The sequence below is a fragment of the Motacilla alba genome, chromosome 9, assembly GCF_015832195.1.
Source record: "Motacilla alba alba isolate MOTALB_02 chromosome 9, Motacilla_alba_V1.0_pri, whole genome shotgun sequence".
Classification (NCBI taxonomy): Eukaryota; Metazoa; Chordata; class Aves; order Passeriformes; family Motacillidae; genus Motacilla; species Motacilla alba.
In genome coordinates this window covers 215079-232356 of record NC_052024.1, presented here as the reverse complement: position 1 = coordinate 232356, position 17278 = coordinate 215079, and the positions used below count along the sequence as shown (strand labels likewise).

At 41.6% G+C, this 17278-nt stretch overlaps 1 protein-coding gene across 1 annotated transcript in view; it reads left to right on the top strand.

Annotated features, from left to right (window-relative positions):
- CLSTN2 (calsyntenin 2) overlaps positions 1-17278 on the top strand; it is a 322820-nt gene that overhangs the window by 283438 nt on the left and 22104 nt on the right. The window contains exon 9 of the mRNA XM_038146273.1: positions 4555-4717. Within this exon, the coding sequence (XP_038002201.1) occupies positions 4555-4717 (163 nt within the window). The remainder of the gene's footprint in view (positions 1-4554; positions 4718-17278) is intronic.

Below are 17278 nucleotides of genomic sequence, written 5' to 3'. Positions count from 1 at the left end.
CCGTGGTCACTTCTCCCTTGGCACTGCAGGGCTGTTGTTTTTCCCTAAGGCTGCCTCCCCCCAGGCCAAAGAAGCCCAGTCCCCTCAGCCTCTCCTCATGTGGCCAGAGCTGACACTTCTGCTGGTTCTCCACTGAATTCACTCCAGTTTATCGAAATACTCCTTGTATTTAGGGTCCCAAAGCAGGCCCAGTGTTTCAAGCGTGCTCTAATGATGGCTGAGGATGGGGGTTAAGATTCTTTCTTCAAACAAGTGGTTCAGTCAGACCATTTTTGTCAGCTGAATGAGCGGTTCAGACCACTCAGGCAGAAGAATTTTTGTCTCATAGCTGCAGTAAGTGGTGCTATTTGCAGTGAGCAGAGGGCTTTCTTTGCTTTCCTTTACTTCTTTCTGCTTTTGCTGAGGATGTTTGAGTATGTTCTGAGAGCACTTCCTCAGCAAAGTCCCAGGAGGCAGAAGATGGAAGTCACACGTGCCTCTCCAAGCCCTGAGGGGACACTTTCAGGTGTGCTCTGAGCAGCACCAAGGGGATGTGCAGAGCTGTTTCCCTGCTCGGCCTCCCTGGGATGGGCAGACTGGGCTGTGCAGAGCTGTTTCCCTGTTTAGGCTCCCTGGGATGGGCAGACTGGGCTGTGCAGAGCTGTTTCCCTGCTCGGCCTCCCCAGGCTGCAGGGGGATGCGCAGGGAGCTCAGCAGAGGCTCGTGGTGAGCATGAACAGCTCTTCCCTGGGCATTTGGGGAGCACAGACTGCTTTGGTGTTGCACCCAGGCAGGTGAAGGACCCCCATTCAAGGAGTAGCCCAGCTGACCCGAGGGAGGCTCCAAGAGCTGGAAATTGCAGATTCTCCCAGGTGCCAGGCCTGGCCTGTTGGACAAAGCTGAAAAATGGGGCATTTTGCAGACCACCCAAGTCTGGTTCTAAGCACCACAGGCTTCTGAGACCCAGAACTTTGGTTTCAGTCTTTTCCTGAGCATTCCAATATAAAGCACAAAAATCTGATGTTTTTCATTAGAAGATGCCAAGAGCCTAGGTCACATACTCTGTAAGATTTATATGGAGGCTGTTTTCAGCTATTTCATAAAAGCATATTCCAATGCAATGGCTTGTAATCAGCACTAGGACTTCAGGCTGTTTTATTCACTGTGATTTGATTAATACTTTTTAGAGGCAGACTGCCATGATAGAGTGATTAGACCAAGCCATCCAGCAGTTTTGGAAAGCCCAACTCACTCAACTGTGATTTTATCTCATTATGATAGCTTTATAAATTAGATTTTTAAAATAAATTTTCAACTTGACAGTATTAAAATTTCTTTATTTGCCAGTGTAGTATATTGCATAATTTTCTTTTCCTGACTCCACTGTTTCATATTGCATTCCATTGCCACAGTGGAATACATGCAGGGAAAAAATTGGTTTCCTGTGTTAAGAAGGCAAAGAAGGTGTCTGAAGTAACAGCATAACAAATTGCATGCCACAATTATTTATTTCATTATTTTGTTGCTTGTGAAATGGCCAGCCATGAAGTACTCCCTGCTGCTGAAGGACTAGGATGTATTCCGGAGTTTGGAAGTAATTTTTTGCTTCCTTGTAGAGTATTTGTTTTTACACTGGGGCCCAGTACAGATACTGAAAGCTGGTTCAGAGGAATAGACATGTGTCTGTGTCCCTAAGCTGAACTGAAATCGGGTGACAATTAAGATGACCAACAAGTGCTGTTTAAATCTCAGGAAAAACCAAGCTGAGACTGTTTCATCCTTCAAAACAACGCTTGATGTGTTTATGTGTTAAGATTTAAGGAAATGCAGGTAAGTGGGGGTTTGAGGACATCACCAAGCTGTCTGCACTTGCATTCTTATGTTCCAGAATGTATAAGAAAAAATAAAAGCTACTGAGTACTTTGTGTGGACATCTACAATTGGACATGAGTATTTTCTGTATTTTTCTTGGAAGCACTTGAGCCCAATTGCAGAGCCTTGAATTGTGGAATTTATGAAATGTTGTGTTTTCAGGAAGCATTTTCTTTGAAAAATGTAACTGCCTAATGGATTAATTACACTGGCTACACATTATTGTGCTCTTTGTGTGTGTAATGCCCCAAAATGTTTTGGTTTGCTCTGTCAAAGTGCCCTTGCTTTAGTTAAACATGAGGATTACTCACTCATTGGGGTGCACGTGGGGCATCCCACATGATGCAGTTCAGGGTTGCAAAACAGAAGCAGTGTGGAACAGTTCTCCACAAAGTGCCAGGTATTAATCCTGTAGGTTTGGCCATGCAAGGTCTCTCAAAACCAGGTTTTGTTTTCTATGAAATGTCAGCTGCACGTGGCTGTGAGGCATCACATGCTAATGAGGTCAGGGGCTTGGCAAGCTGTTTTTCCTCGGAAGGCAGGGCTGCATAATACTGTTGGTGGTTGGTGTTTGTTCAATAACGTTTTCAGTGTTCCAATTTATTTACTTTCAATTTTGGTTTCAGTTCATTTAACCTTCAGAAAACATTTGTGCTGTCTGCTGCTTACAAAAGGAGGGCTCCCCCCAGCAGCCCCTCGCTGCATTTATCTCTCACTGTGGAGCTACAGTGTCTGCAGTAATAAATGTATCCGTTTGAAACAGAAGCAATTAAGTTCTTGTTGAAATGTCTTCTCGAACAAAACATTAGCTTTTGCTTTCAAAAGGCAGATATTGCCCCAGATAGCACTTCCCCTGGCCAAGGACAAAATGTTATGGTTAAACATCACTTTCTGCTTGCTTCTGTGAAAAAGCAAGCATATCTGCATTCAAGCACTTTTGTTTCTTAATGCATCAAAACAAGGATCTCCCCAAAACTGAAAGAACCACTGTTGTAACTATTCTTTTGTTTTTAAAACAGCCTATCCAGCCTTCCAGTTTGCTGTGATTTATTCCTTTGAACTTTTAAATTGAAAGATACAACGACGGAAAAAAATAATTGGGCAGACATTGATATTTGCATACCAGACTTCTGTCTCTAGAGGCATGGGTTCATCCAGCTGTACATTTGTGAACTAAAGCTGAATTTGGCCATCCTGCAGTAATTCCTGGTTGTCCAGCTCAGATATTCATATGTGATTTGACACTAATGTTGTCATCCTGAAAGTATGTTGTAGCTGTGGCTGTTGCTTTTCAAAGCTGGTGGGTATCAGGGAAATGATAAAGATCCTCATTTTCCCACCATCTGGGAAAAAGCTCAAGGCCAAAAGATGAAGGGTGGAGAAGAGGTGTGTTCCCTGCCCAAACCTCTAGATTGCTGGTCCCTCTGTGTTTCACAGGGCACGGCCCACGTCCTTGTAGCACTGTCAAGGTTTCACTGGCAGGTTGCACAGGACTTTCTAAGTGCTGATGGGATAAGTTAATAATGGCAATCATCAGTCCAGTGACTAAGGGCTGTACATTTTCTTAATCTGAACCTAATAGGGATGCTCAGTAACTATGCCAGTACATCCTCTGTGTATCTTACACGAAGTGTTCTGTTTTCAACACTAGATACAAGCGTTAAGAAACTAATATTATTGTCTTGGTTTGAAAAGACAGGTGTCTGCTAAGGAAGGCAGGAGCCTCTTCAAGAGAGGAGCCTTCAAGGCAGGAGCCTTCAAGAGAGGCTCTTGAAATGGAAAATGTTCCCTCTGAATTATTATAATTTTGAAATTAGGGGCTCTCAAAGATATGGGAGTAGGAATAACAGCTTTTTATTAGGAAAAAAAAATGCAGTAGTACAAAACAACACTGCCAGAGTCAGAACAGGAGCTGACCCCCTGTGTGTCAGGGTGGTGGCAGCAGTGCCATTCCATGGTGGCTCAGCCCTCTTGCAGTGCCAGCTGTGCTTCTGCTGGAGCAGGGATCCTGGACAAGGCTGGAGTTTTCCTCTGCAGCTCCAGGGCTGCTGGAGATGGACCTGCTCTTCCTCTGGGAATTCAGAGGAGAAGAAAACTGCTCCTCTGGGAATCCAATGGGAAAAAGCTGACTATGGTGTTTCAAAATCTTGGATTCTATCCAGGTAGGAAGGCTTGGCTCCTGCCCTGGGCAGAGCATCTCCCCATGGGATAATGGAATTTGATCAGCCATGCAGGGACACTCAGTGGCCATGAACAGCAGAGATCTCCTGGAGGGAGGATTGGCTGTGGGAGAGATAAAGAAAACTGCCCAATGAACAGAAGAGAACTGCCCCAGCTCTGACTGATGGCAATAGAATACTCATCCCCAGCCACATCTTGCATTTGTAACCTAAGACAATTATGTATTAGGAAATGTGAAAATACAGATGAAATACCAAATTGCCTGATTTTTCTATTTTCTATCCATGTCTTGTTTTCAAAGTGTGTTTTAAGAAGCCTCTATTTATCACATATATTTTGCGAATATATATTTTGCCAAAAGTATTTATTAACATTATTGTGGCTTTTATTAATGTTAGAGACATAGAAATTACAGTAACATTATTTCCCATAACTGACATTTGGAAACACAATTTAAAAACCATATGGGATATAAAAATCAGTCACTGTAAGAGCTAACTAGTACTCTGCTGTGTCCCCCAGATCTGTGACAAGGAGTGGCACTACTACGTGGTCAACGTGGAGTTCCCCGTGGTGACGCTGTACATGGACGGGACGACGTACGAGCCGTACCTGGTGACCAACGACTGGCCCATCCACCCCTCCCACATTGCCATGCAGCTCACAGTGGGGGCTTGCTGGCAAGGTAAAATCACACCGGCTAACAGAGAACACTGTCGGGAGTTCAGGCCAAGAAAGAATCTTGCTTGTCTCGCTGATTGTATGGAAATATGCTAAAAGGTTGATGGCATAAAATCAGGTGTAAATCCAGAGGTGTTAGTGAATCAAGTCCAAGGATAAAATGGACAGGACATTAACAGGCTTTGCATTTACATCACCTGAAGAAATATTGGATACAGTTTGTCTATTCAGTGTGAAAGATTGTCTTCTTTATCTTTTGTCTTCACTTCTTTTAATTGTTTCCCTTGTTCTCCAGCCTTAAGCAATCTATCTAGGTACTAAAGAACTCCAGCTATCTCTTTTCGGTCCCTGCCTCAGATTTCTTTTACAACTCATGGCCCAGTCCTGGGCTCTTCACATTGGGTGTATCTCACCAGAAATTCCAGTAATTTACTTGATTCACCCTCTTGTACACCAGAGGTAAAAGTGAGAGTAAAATAAATCCAGAAGTCCAAACCCCTGAGCTGTATGGGCATTTCCTTAAATATTCCCTTTCTCTGTTTTCTACCCTTTATAAGCCAATTCTTCTCATTCTTTTTGCCTGGTCCTTACACCACTTTCTTTCTCTGTTCTCTGCCTTATACCTGAAGTGCTCCTTTTTCTCTGCTTGTCTGGTTTTGTAAATTGTCTCCATTACCCTTCCATGCTGATTTTCTGTTTACACTTTTTTCCACCTAAAGTATGAATTGAAGGAAACTATAATTAGGAAAAAAATGCTTTAACATAGATTGTGTCTCTTCCCCACTCCTTCATGTAGTCTCACTTTCTCCATTATCACCTTGTTTACCAATTTGATCTCTGCTTATTTGCAAAATTTGGACATCTTATGCATGGCAGGGCTGTTCAGTGTCAATAGCTCGAAGCAAATAACTCGAAGCAAATTCAGCTGTTAGATTATGAGTGGGGTAAAGATCCAATCTTTACTTTGATGACAACATGCAGAATGAAGCTGCACTAACCGTAAAACCAAAATTTCGTAAGTTGACAATATTGATAATTATTGGAGGTGTGATCAGCTGATTGGCATTGCACTAATCCCATATACTTGGAAAAGGAGAGACTGTTTCTTGTTTATTTTTTTTTGTTATGCAATATTGGTGCAGTACTTTTAGATCAGAGTTCCAGAGTTAAAAAATGCAAATGTCATTTGTAAATTTAGTTCTTTCCAGACATGAGCAAATGCCATAGAGGCTGTGAATAATCATGGAGTACTGCTTTCAGAAAAATCACCATTTCTCTGTAGCTGTGTTAAAAAAAATTCATTTTAATCCCTTACTTCATATTTATACATGGTTCTTCTGCATTGATCAACATAAATTTTTGTGCATTATTTGTATTTCTTCTGACCCTTATCTTCTTTCATCCACACTCAGTGTTTTTGTTACTCTCTAAAAGCAATCTTTAGTGTTTTGGGGTTTTTTTCCTAGAAGTCTTGGTATTGCTGGGAATCCACTCCCTTCAGCCCTCACCTGAATCTCAGGTAAACCATGCTGCAGGTGCCACGTCTGGGGCCTGAGGAGCAGTTTGGGTATCTGTGCAGCAAGCCCTGCCTAAGCAAAAGCTGTGCCAGCTTTGCCACAGCCCTGCATCCCAAGGCAGCTGAGAACAAAAACAATAATCTTGTTCCCTTTGCACCTCTGTCTCCTTGTCTCAGATTGGGAAGAAAAGGAATTAAGGCAAAACTGCTCACAAAGGCTCCCAATACATTCAGGCCAGGGACTATATTTCATATTTCAGCTGTTAAAAAATAAAAAGTGGCAATTGTTTTCAAACATTTTTATTTTTGCCTGGGATAATTTGATGGCTTCATTAATAGGGTTAATTAAGCCAGGATTAGATTCTTCTTCCTTTTTGGTGAAACACCTGATTTATACTACTGAAATCATACCTATAGCTGCCATTAGTATTTACTGCAATATTATGTCCTTGCTCTTTTCATAGTGAGAGAATGTGAACTCCTCAAAAGTAGAAACAAATTTTCCACCTCATGAAAATGCTAAGATTTAGTAATACAGTCTTTTGAAGATTCTGATGAACTATCATGTGCGAGGCAAAAGATAAACTTCTAATGGTTATGTGAAACAAGATTTCAAGATACTGCTTTTGACAAAGCTTATCATTTGGTACATTTGTTTTGATCACCTCAAACTATTCTAAATGAATGGTGTGGAAAGTCCCTTTGTTAACAAGAGTCAGCACTGTGTTTCAGTCTGTGAAATAGTTATTAATTAACATAGAAAACCAACCTATGCTAGTCAAAACAATAATTTTCAAAGTTTGTATATTTCAAGAAAAAGGGGCTCTATCAAATATATATTTTAACTATAAATACTTTCTGTGAAACTGCTATTAAGTCTACTTAGGCTTATACATTTTAGCCAGTAACAATAGTCTAAACCTCTACATTTTCACAACATTATAAAGCTGCTTTACAACATTCTGTGGTTTATTGCAGTAAAATATATGGTGATTTTGGTGTCATAAGCCATTCAGGATTCTCCTTGTTGAGAGGATATGAAGAATTTCCAGCTCTGGTTTGCTAAGACTACTTCCTTTCTTTTCATTAAAGCACTGGCAGAAAGGAACACTGGTCTAACCTCTTCCTTCAGAAAGGGCAAGACCTTCTTTCCTGTCTTTACTAAGCCACTTTACAGTTCTGAGTACACAGCATCCGTTTGTCAAAGTCAAATTATTTGAAAAACAGTCTCAACTCAGACAAGTAAATGAATCAGAAGAAATAACATTCCTTTTTTCTTCCCACACTGACTCTGAATTGCTGACAGCCAAAAGTCGTTGTAGCTGTGGGGCAGCTGAAGGACTGACAGGGAGCAGGAGGAGTGTGTTTAGAGGACAGTGAAAAATCAAGAACAAAAATTGCAATTTGCTCTGTTAGCACTAATAGGAAAGTCTGCTACTGCTATGAGGGATTTACCCTCTTGTAGATGAAAATGTTCAGTTCTGGTCTGGAAACTGGGAATTGTTCTGCTGCTTCTTTAGGAGCCTGAGTGTCCTCTGGGATACGAGTGACTCTTTGAGCCCTGATCTTTCCATCCCTTACACTGCTCCTCCTCCTGGGGCTCTGTAGCAAGTACCATGCCTGCACCTCCCCCTTGTCTTTCTCAGAGTTATAGCCTGAAGGAATCTTGGACATGTAAAATTCTTCTCTTTAAGATTATTATTGCCTATTATTAATATTTCAATGCCTGAGTAACTGTATTCTGACTTTTATAGCCTTGTTTATAGCATCCATTATGAAAAGTTAGGTTGTTTTTTATTTCTACCTTCAGCTTCTCAAGTGAAATATAAGAGCAGTTTAAGATCAGTGCTGTTCTCCTGACCAAAACATGAAAACAAACCGAATGTGCAATTCCTCAGGCTTATGTGACAAATTCAAACTTCAGCCTATGGTGTGCTCACTTGGCTTGTCTGTGGCATCAGCAAATCTCTCCTACATCTTTACCCTTTCCCTGGCAATGTAAAAATCTTGCCTGATTGGTTTGTTCCTGATGTTATGCCAAATTTCTTTAAATAATGTGAGAGTTGAGTGCTAGGACTGTCCAAAAAATAGGGAAAATTAGCCTTTTCCTGAAGGGCATATTCTTGGAGACAAGCAGGAAGTGAAGATGGTTGAAAGAGCAGAAAGCCAGCCTTTAAAAGTGATGGAAAAGGCTTCCTTCCTAGGGTCTGTCAGGCACTGGCTCAAGTTTACTGCAGCCCAGGAAATGGCCCAGTTACTTAAAACCAAGCCTGGGGAATGCTTCCCAGTTCTAATGACACTGCACATGAGGAAAGCTGCATGATTTGTTCTGGCATAGTCAATATGAACTTTATTTGCTAAAAATTGGCTATACTGTATGTTACCATGGTATAATTTTCCTTTTTTAGTCTAAACCCCTTGGTTATTTCTTCAGGGATCTTACTAAACGGAAGATCTAAGCAGAGCTACCTCATTGATTTAGGGTCCTTCACAATGGTTAGCCTGGAGTGAATTCTTTTTTGTGCAGTTGATGCTCAGTATTGCTATACTTGAGTGGGGGTGGTTTATTTGAGGGTAGGAGTTTAAGCATTATCTTTAGGCTGAAGTGTTGATGTTGCTTTGGTTAGATGTCACCCAGGAGCAGTGACAGGTAGCACCTAACCACAGCAAAGTCCCAGCCTTCATGCATTGCAAATCCCGGGATTTCAGTGCTGTGAGGCCTGGGAAAAGGTAAGGCTGACCACAGAGCTAAGCAAACTGGGCTCCTAGTGAGGGCAGAAACAAACGCCTGGTACAGCTGTTCCTGGAATTCGCCCTTTCTGTACCCTCACGAAGCTTGACAGCTTTCTCTGCAGGTACATAGGGTTAATTATATAACTTAATCTTAACATCTTTAAAATTTTGTTCACATCACTGCTCCGGTGGTGATTGTCAAGGGTGTGATTTTTGTAGGTCAGGTTATTTAAGGCCAAAGTGCTGCTCTTTCTCTAATGGTGAAAGAAATTTTCAGGCAGAATTACTCTCTCAGCATTTCTAAAGGACAAAATTGACTTGCTTGCACATCTGCCTCCTAGAGCAAAAGAGACACCAAAAAGAACAGGAGGGAAGTGGCCCTGTGTCTGAACTGCTTCTTCCCTGAATGGGTATTAAAGCAGACGTGGTCCATTGGGAACTCCCCAAGGTTCTCATTACTACTCTTTTTCTTCTTTAGCATAAAAATACTTCAAGATTTGCCCGTTTACCTTAAGAGTCTCAAGATCTTTTCAAAAAATAAAAAGGTGCAGCAAGGTGGGAGAGTCATCTGTGCTCTGTGGGGATAAAGTGCAGTAGATGATTTTTCCATGGGTCACTTAAAAAATCTGCATCACAGCAAGAATAGAATCAGAATTCGTGGTCTTCTGTTCTTATTCTCCCTTTTAGGTTTTAACATCCTGTTTGATTCTCCTGAGCAATGCAAACAAATTGTTATCTTGTCCTGGAGCACACTTTACAAGAGCTTACCCCATGAAGTTCTCCTCTGAGTTCATTATTTCTGATTCAGTTTATCTGAGGACATAGCAAATGGACCCTTTTACAGAGTGAGAAACTTCTTCCATTAAACCAAGATTTATGGGCTCCCGCTCTGATCCCTTTATTGCTATACATTCAGGGGCAAAAGCAGACAGAGGAAGGAAGCAAGTTATATGATTTGGTAGTCTGGTAATTTTTTGTACCAGGGGCAGAAGACGGACTTCCTCATGCTTTCTCTGAAAAGATAAGGTCCTGGGTTCATACAAGGCATTTTGGGAGGCAAGGAGGTTGTGTATGGCTCTTAAAGCTCTGTCAGGAAAGTAGTGACACAAGTGAATTACTTGTCACAAGGTTATGCTGTTGCTTACCATGGCTGTAATTGACTGTTTCTATCAGTGCCACCCCTTCAGCAGTGCTGGAGCTTCACAGTGTAATACTGCTGGACACTGCAGAGTGAGGGTATTTAGGAGAAGCCTGTCAACAGCTACTTTATTATCATAGATACAGCAGAAGGCTATTGTAGGTCCTGTTTTCTAAGGAATTGCTGGCTTCTATTGTATTTTTCTTTTGTATTCTCCTGTCATTTTCCTCTTTCCTTAACCTGTGCTGACACAGGGCAGTCAGAGAACTGACTAATGATTCAATGCAAGAAACACCGTAAGAGTTAAAAGTTGGAGAGGGGGTCAGAAAAAGGAGAGCCAGTGTGGGCAGTGTAACAGCAGCCTGTATCAGTCAACCTTGGATTTCCTCCAGAAATTAAGGTACTCAGCAGATAAAGATGCCCCCTACTGTGCATCCAACACGGCTGGATCGGGCCAAGGGCGCTGACATAGCTTGCACAAACCTGACACCTCAGAGGAGTGGTACAAGCACACCTCAGTGCCAGAGCACCAGGGCAGATCTCAGCACAGTGAGATGCTCAGTATCTGTGTCCCAGTGCCTCCATGGGTACAGCAGTGCCCTTGCTGCATTGTCCTTCTCATCCAGAGAAAGATGGGGCAGATTTCACTGCACTTCGGAGACCTTTGCTGAGTTTCAGCTGTAATAGAAATACAAACACATGTGGAAGGTTTAGTTTAGGAAGGTGTTTTCTTGGAGAGCTGAATTTGCATTCAAATCAGTTACCCTAGATATATACCCCATTTTTAACTGAACTTCTGCAGGGAGAACTACTTACCAGCACAAAAATATTTTTTGGAGAATAGGGATATAGGTTTTTTGAGCAACATTTATGTATTGACTGAATTGTGAAAAATTGTATCGTGTTTTTATTATCCTAAGAAAAGTCATTGTCAATAGTGTAAATTATACCCGCTTTGGGTTTAAGGATGTATTGCACAGAGATCAGTTGGCATTTGGACACATAAGAGCAGGGAGCCCTTAGTGTTCTCTGAACTTGTCTTACTTCAGATAAAGCTTTAAAGCCTAAAGCTGTTTGAGTGAGGTTGTTGGGTTATGATATCTACCCAGACAGAGGCAGACTTAACATGGGCCGTGTGTGATGACCAATTTATGATTCATTTTTATCTGAGTGATACAGAAAACCCCACTAAAACTTTTCTGTGCTGAGAAATGTCATGTCACTTATTGAGGCTACTCCTGAAATCTGTGTTAAGTTTCATCCTGTTTTACAGCCAATCTACTTGTCAGAGAATTAAACCCAGCTCCCTAAACTGCTGTAATAAAAAGATGGGATAAATTTGGAGGCTTGGACATAAGGACTTCAGAGCCAGAATGTCTTGTGCCTGCTTCCAGATTCATTCATTTATGTTGGAACCCTAAATACTCAATTGTTCTTTAATTATCTGGCTCAGTATAACCAGAGTCTAGAATATCTTTTAAAAATTGCATCTCAATTGGAAATTCTCTTGATTTCATCATTTCCCATGAAAACCTCATTGTGATTTGACTGCCTTGATAATTACTTGCTCATTATTAGGATAGGACAAAAAGCCTGCAAAATCTGTGAGCTCAGTAAAGTCTCTTGTTTTGAAGTGTCTGATTGTTCTTTGGAGATTGTTAAGGAAGGCAAACAGCACTTTACATCTGTGTAGTCAAACCTACAACTGCAAAATTCAATGCTAATCCAATTCTGTCACACTTTATATCAACTCAATGCAAAATGAAAAACAAACGTGTCAAGGAAACAGGCTCTGCTTCTTTAATGAATGCATTTTAACCCCATGAAGTCCAAACTCTGGGACTCTTCAGCTCCCTCTGGACTCCCCAGTGCTGTAGCTAACAGATAAAATGCTATCTCTAGCAGAACTTCTCTTTTGCTGCAACAAGAGGTGATTGATTGCCAGGTAACAGTTCTTAACCCCCGCTAAATTGTTGTTCATCTGGCGGTCTTCAACTGTTTATAACAAAACATTTGTTTTCCTCCATGTGTATAAGGAGTCATCCCCACTGAACTGCCCCCAAGACAGACAGACATCTGCAACATACTCAGCTAAAATTAAGTAGGTTGGTCTTCTCTGTTTGATCTGGTGTGTTTGAAATTTCAGGCAGCAGCTGTGACTGTACCTGTGCCTATTTATATCTGTGCCAAGAAGTGATATTGTGAGGTCTCGCTTTCACTGGCAGCGTGATCGCTCCCCACTGAGGGGCCTGTGGGGTCTCCTGCATGTCCTGCTGGGTGACTCCATCCCTGGCTGTGCCCCTGCTGGGCTTGCTGTGAGCTCAGCCCCAGCCGTGAATGGCACAGGAGGGAACCAACACTCACAAGGGCTCAGAGGCTTTTAGGCTTCTCGTGGGAGGGGAACACCTTGGCCCCAGTGTAGGAGATGCTGCTGGGCTGCAGCTAATAGCATGGGACACTACCCATCAGCATACCCTGATAGCTCTAGTTATCTAGATAACTCCAGCAGCAAAAGAGATCAGAACCAGCACAGAAGAACTTCAGTCCAGAGAATAGTTACTATTTCAGCAAGTGAAAGGTGTGATGCACGCTACTTCGACAATGACTAAGGAGTGAACAGTGTTATAGTGAATAATGGGGGATGTCATGGTTCCTCTGGATGCCTCCACAGTCTGTTGACACCATCTTGCCTTTACAAGGGTTGAATTAATGCCAAAAGCCACCATCCATCCTCCTGTATCTGCCAGACTTTGGGAGTGTTGGTGCATGCTGGGTCAGGTGTGAAAAGCAATGCACAATTTTATCAGCAAGATCTGACCAACTCTGTGGCCTGTGTTCCCTCACAACTGTGATGGCAACCACAACATTTACATTTAAGGAAGAGAAAAAAAATCAACAGCTTCAAAAATTTTTCATGGAAGGAATTGTAGGAAGAATAGTTGATGACTAAACTATAGTGTAGTTTCAGTCTTTTTTGTGTTACAGACATTAAGTTAATTCCCTGGCAGCAGGGAAGGTTCTGTTTTCCTCTCTTGGCCCTATCATTAATCAGCCTTAACCACTTAAACATCCCCCAAGAATTAGCATTCACAGCATATTAATCCGTAGCAATCAATAAGCATAGTGCTGAGCGAAACACAAGATACAGTTGAGGACTAGGTTTTTGCATTCCCTCAGAGCTTACCAACATCTTCTTGGAGATGAGTAGTATCTGAGCAGTGTTTCACTTGTAGGAAAGGGCAAAAAGACCCTGACAGCAAAGAAATCCCATGAACCTTGCTGAGGCAATCCAAGTTGACTGGTTATCCTGAGCTCTGGAGAGAAACTGGAGATGCTGTTTTACAGAGCTATTACAAATTTTCATATACTGGACTGTCGTCACTGGAGCTCCACTTCATTCTCTGTGTAATCTATTTAGGTCTTCTTCATTATCCCAAAAAGATTGTTGCTTAGGCTCGCTTTGGTGCCAGAACCAAGAGCTCAAAGTGCCTTAAAGCAGTAAGGGCTGTTGGGAGCATCTCATGTCTTTTCTCAGTTGTTTCTTAGCAGGTGGTAACACCAGTGCTGAGTCAAGTCCAGGCAGTGGAACTGAGCATCCTCCTGCCCAGTGAAGCCACTGACTCTGAGCTGCCTGTCAGCTGCATGGGGAGCATGAGATGAATCCTGCTCAGGGTCAAAGGATCTCTATTTGAAAAATCAGTATTTAGAAGAATTTGGGTAACATTCTGTAAAATGTTACTATCTGCATCAGCTACAGTTATCCATTGTGCTTAAACATGCAATGAAATTATCATGTTCATTCTGGATTAAATATATTTATACTCATCTAGTCTTGGGAGCTCAGAATTTCGGAGTGACTAGGATTTGGAGATTGGCCATCCTGGGCTAAATTTCCACCCACTGAGAAGCTGAAGTCAAATACTCAAAGAATATCAGATTGCAGAAGCAGAAGGAAACAGCTTTCAAACACACCAATACAGTTGACCCAAATATGAATAAAGCATTTTATCAAAGCTAGAAAGCAGGATTTGTAGGAAACTGGCTTTAGGCCATTCCTTTAATTTTAGTGAGAGTTTTGGGTTTTGTTTCCCAGTTTTATTGGATTTGATTTTGTCCATTTGCAATCTAATAATTACTGGTGATGGGAACATCAGCAGCTAACATACCCCACTGAGCTGAGAAGATTCTGAAATGCTGAGACAGAAGAACATCAAAATGACAGCATGCTGCAATTACAAGCAACTGTAAGAAGAGTCAGATATAATGAGCTCTGTTCACCTTCAAGTTCAGAATTGGCAGGTATATAATTTTGTCTTTAACACTGGTAAAAGTTGCTTATGGAAGGCTTATTTAGCGAAGTGTTCTTGTTTTTTCATGTGATTAAAAGTGTTGGTGCTGGTGTTCTCAGTGGCCTGGATGAACAGGCACATCCTGTTTTACACATTCAGTGACAAGAATACTACAGTAGGGTTAGTACTTCAGCAAGATAAGTTCCAGGAAGAGCAACAGGGATGCTCATAGTCTACAGTGTTAGGTGGAAGATGTAAAGAGAAGTCCTTGTTTAGCCTGGCAAAGGAAAATGATACAGATGTATTTGGACTGCTCACATTTCCAGCTGGGAAAAAACTTCCCCCTCAAGGGTCAGTGGTCGATGGAGGGGATTGCTTGAGGAGCCTCTATCTTCAGAAGAGTTTAGAAAGCTCAGGCAATATTCTCAATAATAGATTAGGTACAGCTGTATTTATCTTGGGGCTGGGGACAAAGTGCCTCATACCTCCATGTCCCTGCAGAGTCTGCTCTTAGTTGGTCCCGTGCATTGTCTCAGCCTGGATCACCCTGTCATCACCATGGCCATGGCCATGCAGATTTTCTCTGCTCACAAAGTATGACACTGGCTACTCCCAGCTATTTTTCACTCACAGTTTCTTGAAATACTTGGGGAAGAACAAGGCTTATACACCTTCTTCACAGGAATAAGGAGGTGTTTGTGCAGGTGCAGAGATCGAGACTGGACTGTAAAGGAGGTGATGTAATATTTGCTTGTTCTTTAAATGCTCAATGTTTTTGTAGTGCCTGTATTTTCAGAGTATTTTAAAAGCTTATTCCTGGAAACACTTGTTCCTTTCCATGCTTTTATGTTGGTGGCTGGACAGATGACTTTAAACAAGAATTATACATCTCCAAGACGGAAATACCTCCTTGTGCACCAGCATTTCTTAAAAGTGTGGCTTGGGCACAATGAATACCTTGTGTATTTAATGATTTAGAGGCAAATACTGTATCACTGCTAATGAGCGAGCAATGTGATTGTAAGTGCTTTGTCAAGAATACCAGAGAAGAGCTAGTCCAAAGTGGAAGAACACCCACTATGTCCATGGATGCTTTGGTTCATTCTGCAAAGCCACAGCACTGAGTTCTTTGTTCTGGCTTCTTGTCTTATCTTTTATATCCATTTTAATGAGTGTATTTCACATTTGAATACATTCACTGATCTGAGCCTGCTTCTTATTTTGCATCTCCTCAGAATTATTAAGACCTACTGGCAGACTCACTATAGGTTTCTAAATTTCAAAGCTCCACGATTAGTATTGGTATTTTAACCTTGGAACTTGCTGTCTTCACAATTCTGTAGTGATATGAGAATGTGAAGCTTCAAACAAAATGTGATTCCTTCTTCTGTAAGCTCTTAAATGATTCTGTCTCCTTTTTAAGATGTTTGCTTTTTTTTTTTTTTTTTTAATTCAGCATACCTTTTTCTGTCCAGTTACATTACTGCTGTATATGTATTTTTAAAGACAATGTAAGTAGATATATATAATAGCATTTTGGCTCAAAGGCCAATATCCCCATAATGCACTATTGATTTACCAAATAATTACCACATGATTGTATTGGTAAGTATCAGAAAGGTTGAACTTAAACTGTTGTATATGTGAAAGTTTCTAGGAAATCTAAAAAAAAAAATCTCAAAATTCTGCCTACAGGAAATTTCATCTCCCGTTGGGAACCTTTCTTTGGAGTAAGAAAAAGAGAGGCAGTTTGTGCTGTGATGTTTAAAAAACAAACAAACAAATAAAAACAAAAACCAACACAAAAAAAAAACAAACCAATCAAACAAACAAAAAAACCTTCCTACTTCTCTGAAGAAACAACCTGCTTGTGCTTGGACATCGCTTTCCTGTCAGTACCCCAGTGGGTATTTCCTTCACTACATAAAATAGCTTGAGTCTTCTTCATCATGCTCATCCTGCAGAGACTGGAAGTGAGGGCTTTCAGGCTTTTAGGTAACAACAGCAGCCTAAAGAAAATCTGCCACTTCATCCCTATCCAGCTCCAATTCTCACACAAGTTAAAGTTCAAGTTTGAGCTATCTTGCCTGCCAAAACCAAGTTGTTTGACACTAAAGCTACAAACACTGCAGAGATGAGTTATCTACCAATTACAACACCTTATCAATGGCTTATCAGCTACTAATCCAATTAGTCTGCCTGGCTCCTGCTGTGTGTCTTCCCTGGTCCTCCCAGGCTCCAGGCAGGCAGTAATTCACATGTGCTGAGACATAACACTGCAGGAAAGACAAGCTCTAAAAATTCTCCTAAAGGAGGATGAGTAAATCACTAACTGTCCCAAGAGTAATTGAGATGCCATGATCACTGGAGCAGGCAGTCTGTAATCACGTTTTATTGACAGCTCCTAAAGATCAGTCTTCCTTTGGAGCTGCCTAGAGTGAAACCAAACCGAGCGTGTCTGCAGGGCCTGGTGCAACACAGAGTGACAGGACCAGACCTGGCCCCAAATGATGCACCTTGGGCCAGGGACAGCACTCGCAGCCTCTCAGAGAGGGGCTGTGCACAGGTCCCTGCTCGCTGCAGGAATTCCCAGCGTGTCCTCAGACACAGCCCAGGGAGTGTGGCAGTTTGTATACAGACAGCCACCACTCTCAGCTCATCTGGTACTGTGTTCTTGGGAGGACAAAGGCAGAGAGAGCTGATCTTGTCATAGAACACTTGCAAATACTGTTTTTTTATAAATAAATATTGGACTTTAACGTTTATTAAATTAGTGTTTGAGTACCTGAGTAAGATCATTATTGAAAATCATCTGCTTCCTTGTATACATTTGGGAAGCCATGTTTCATCTCTGGATTTGCTATCTCTGCTTTATAAACACCTGAATAC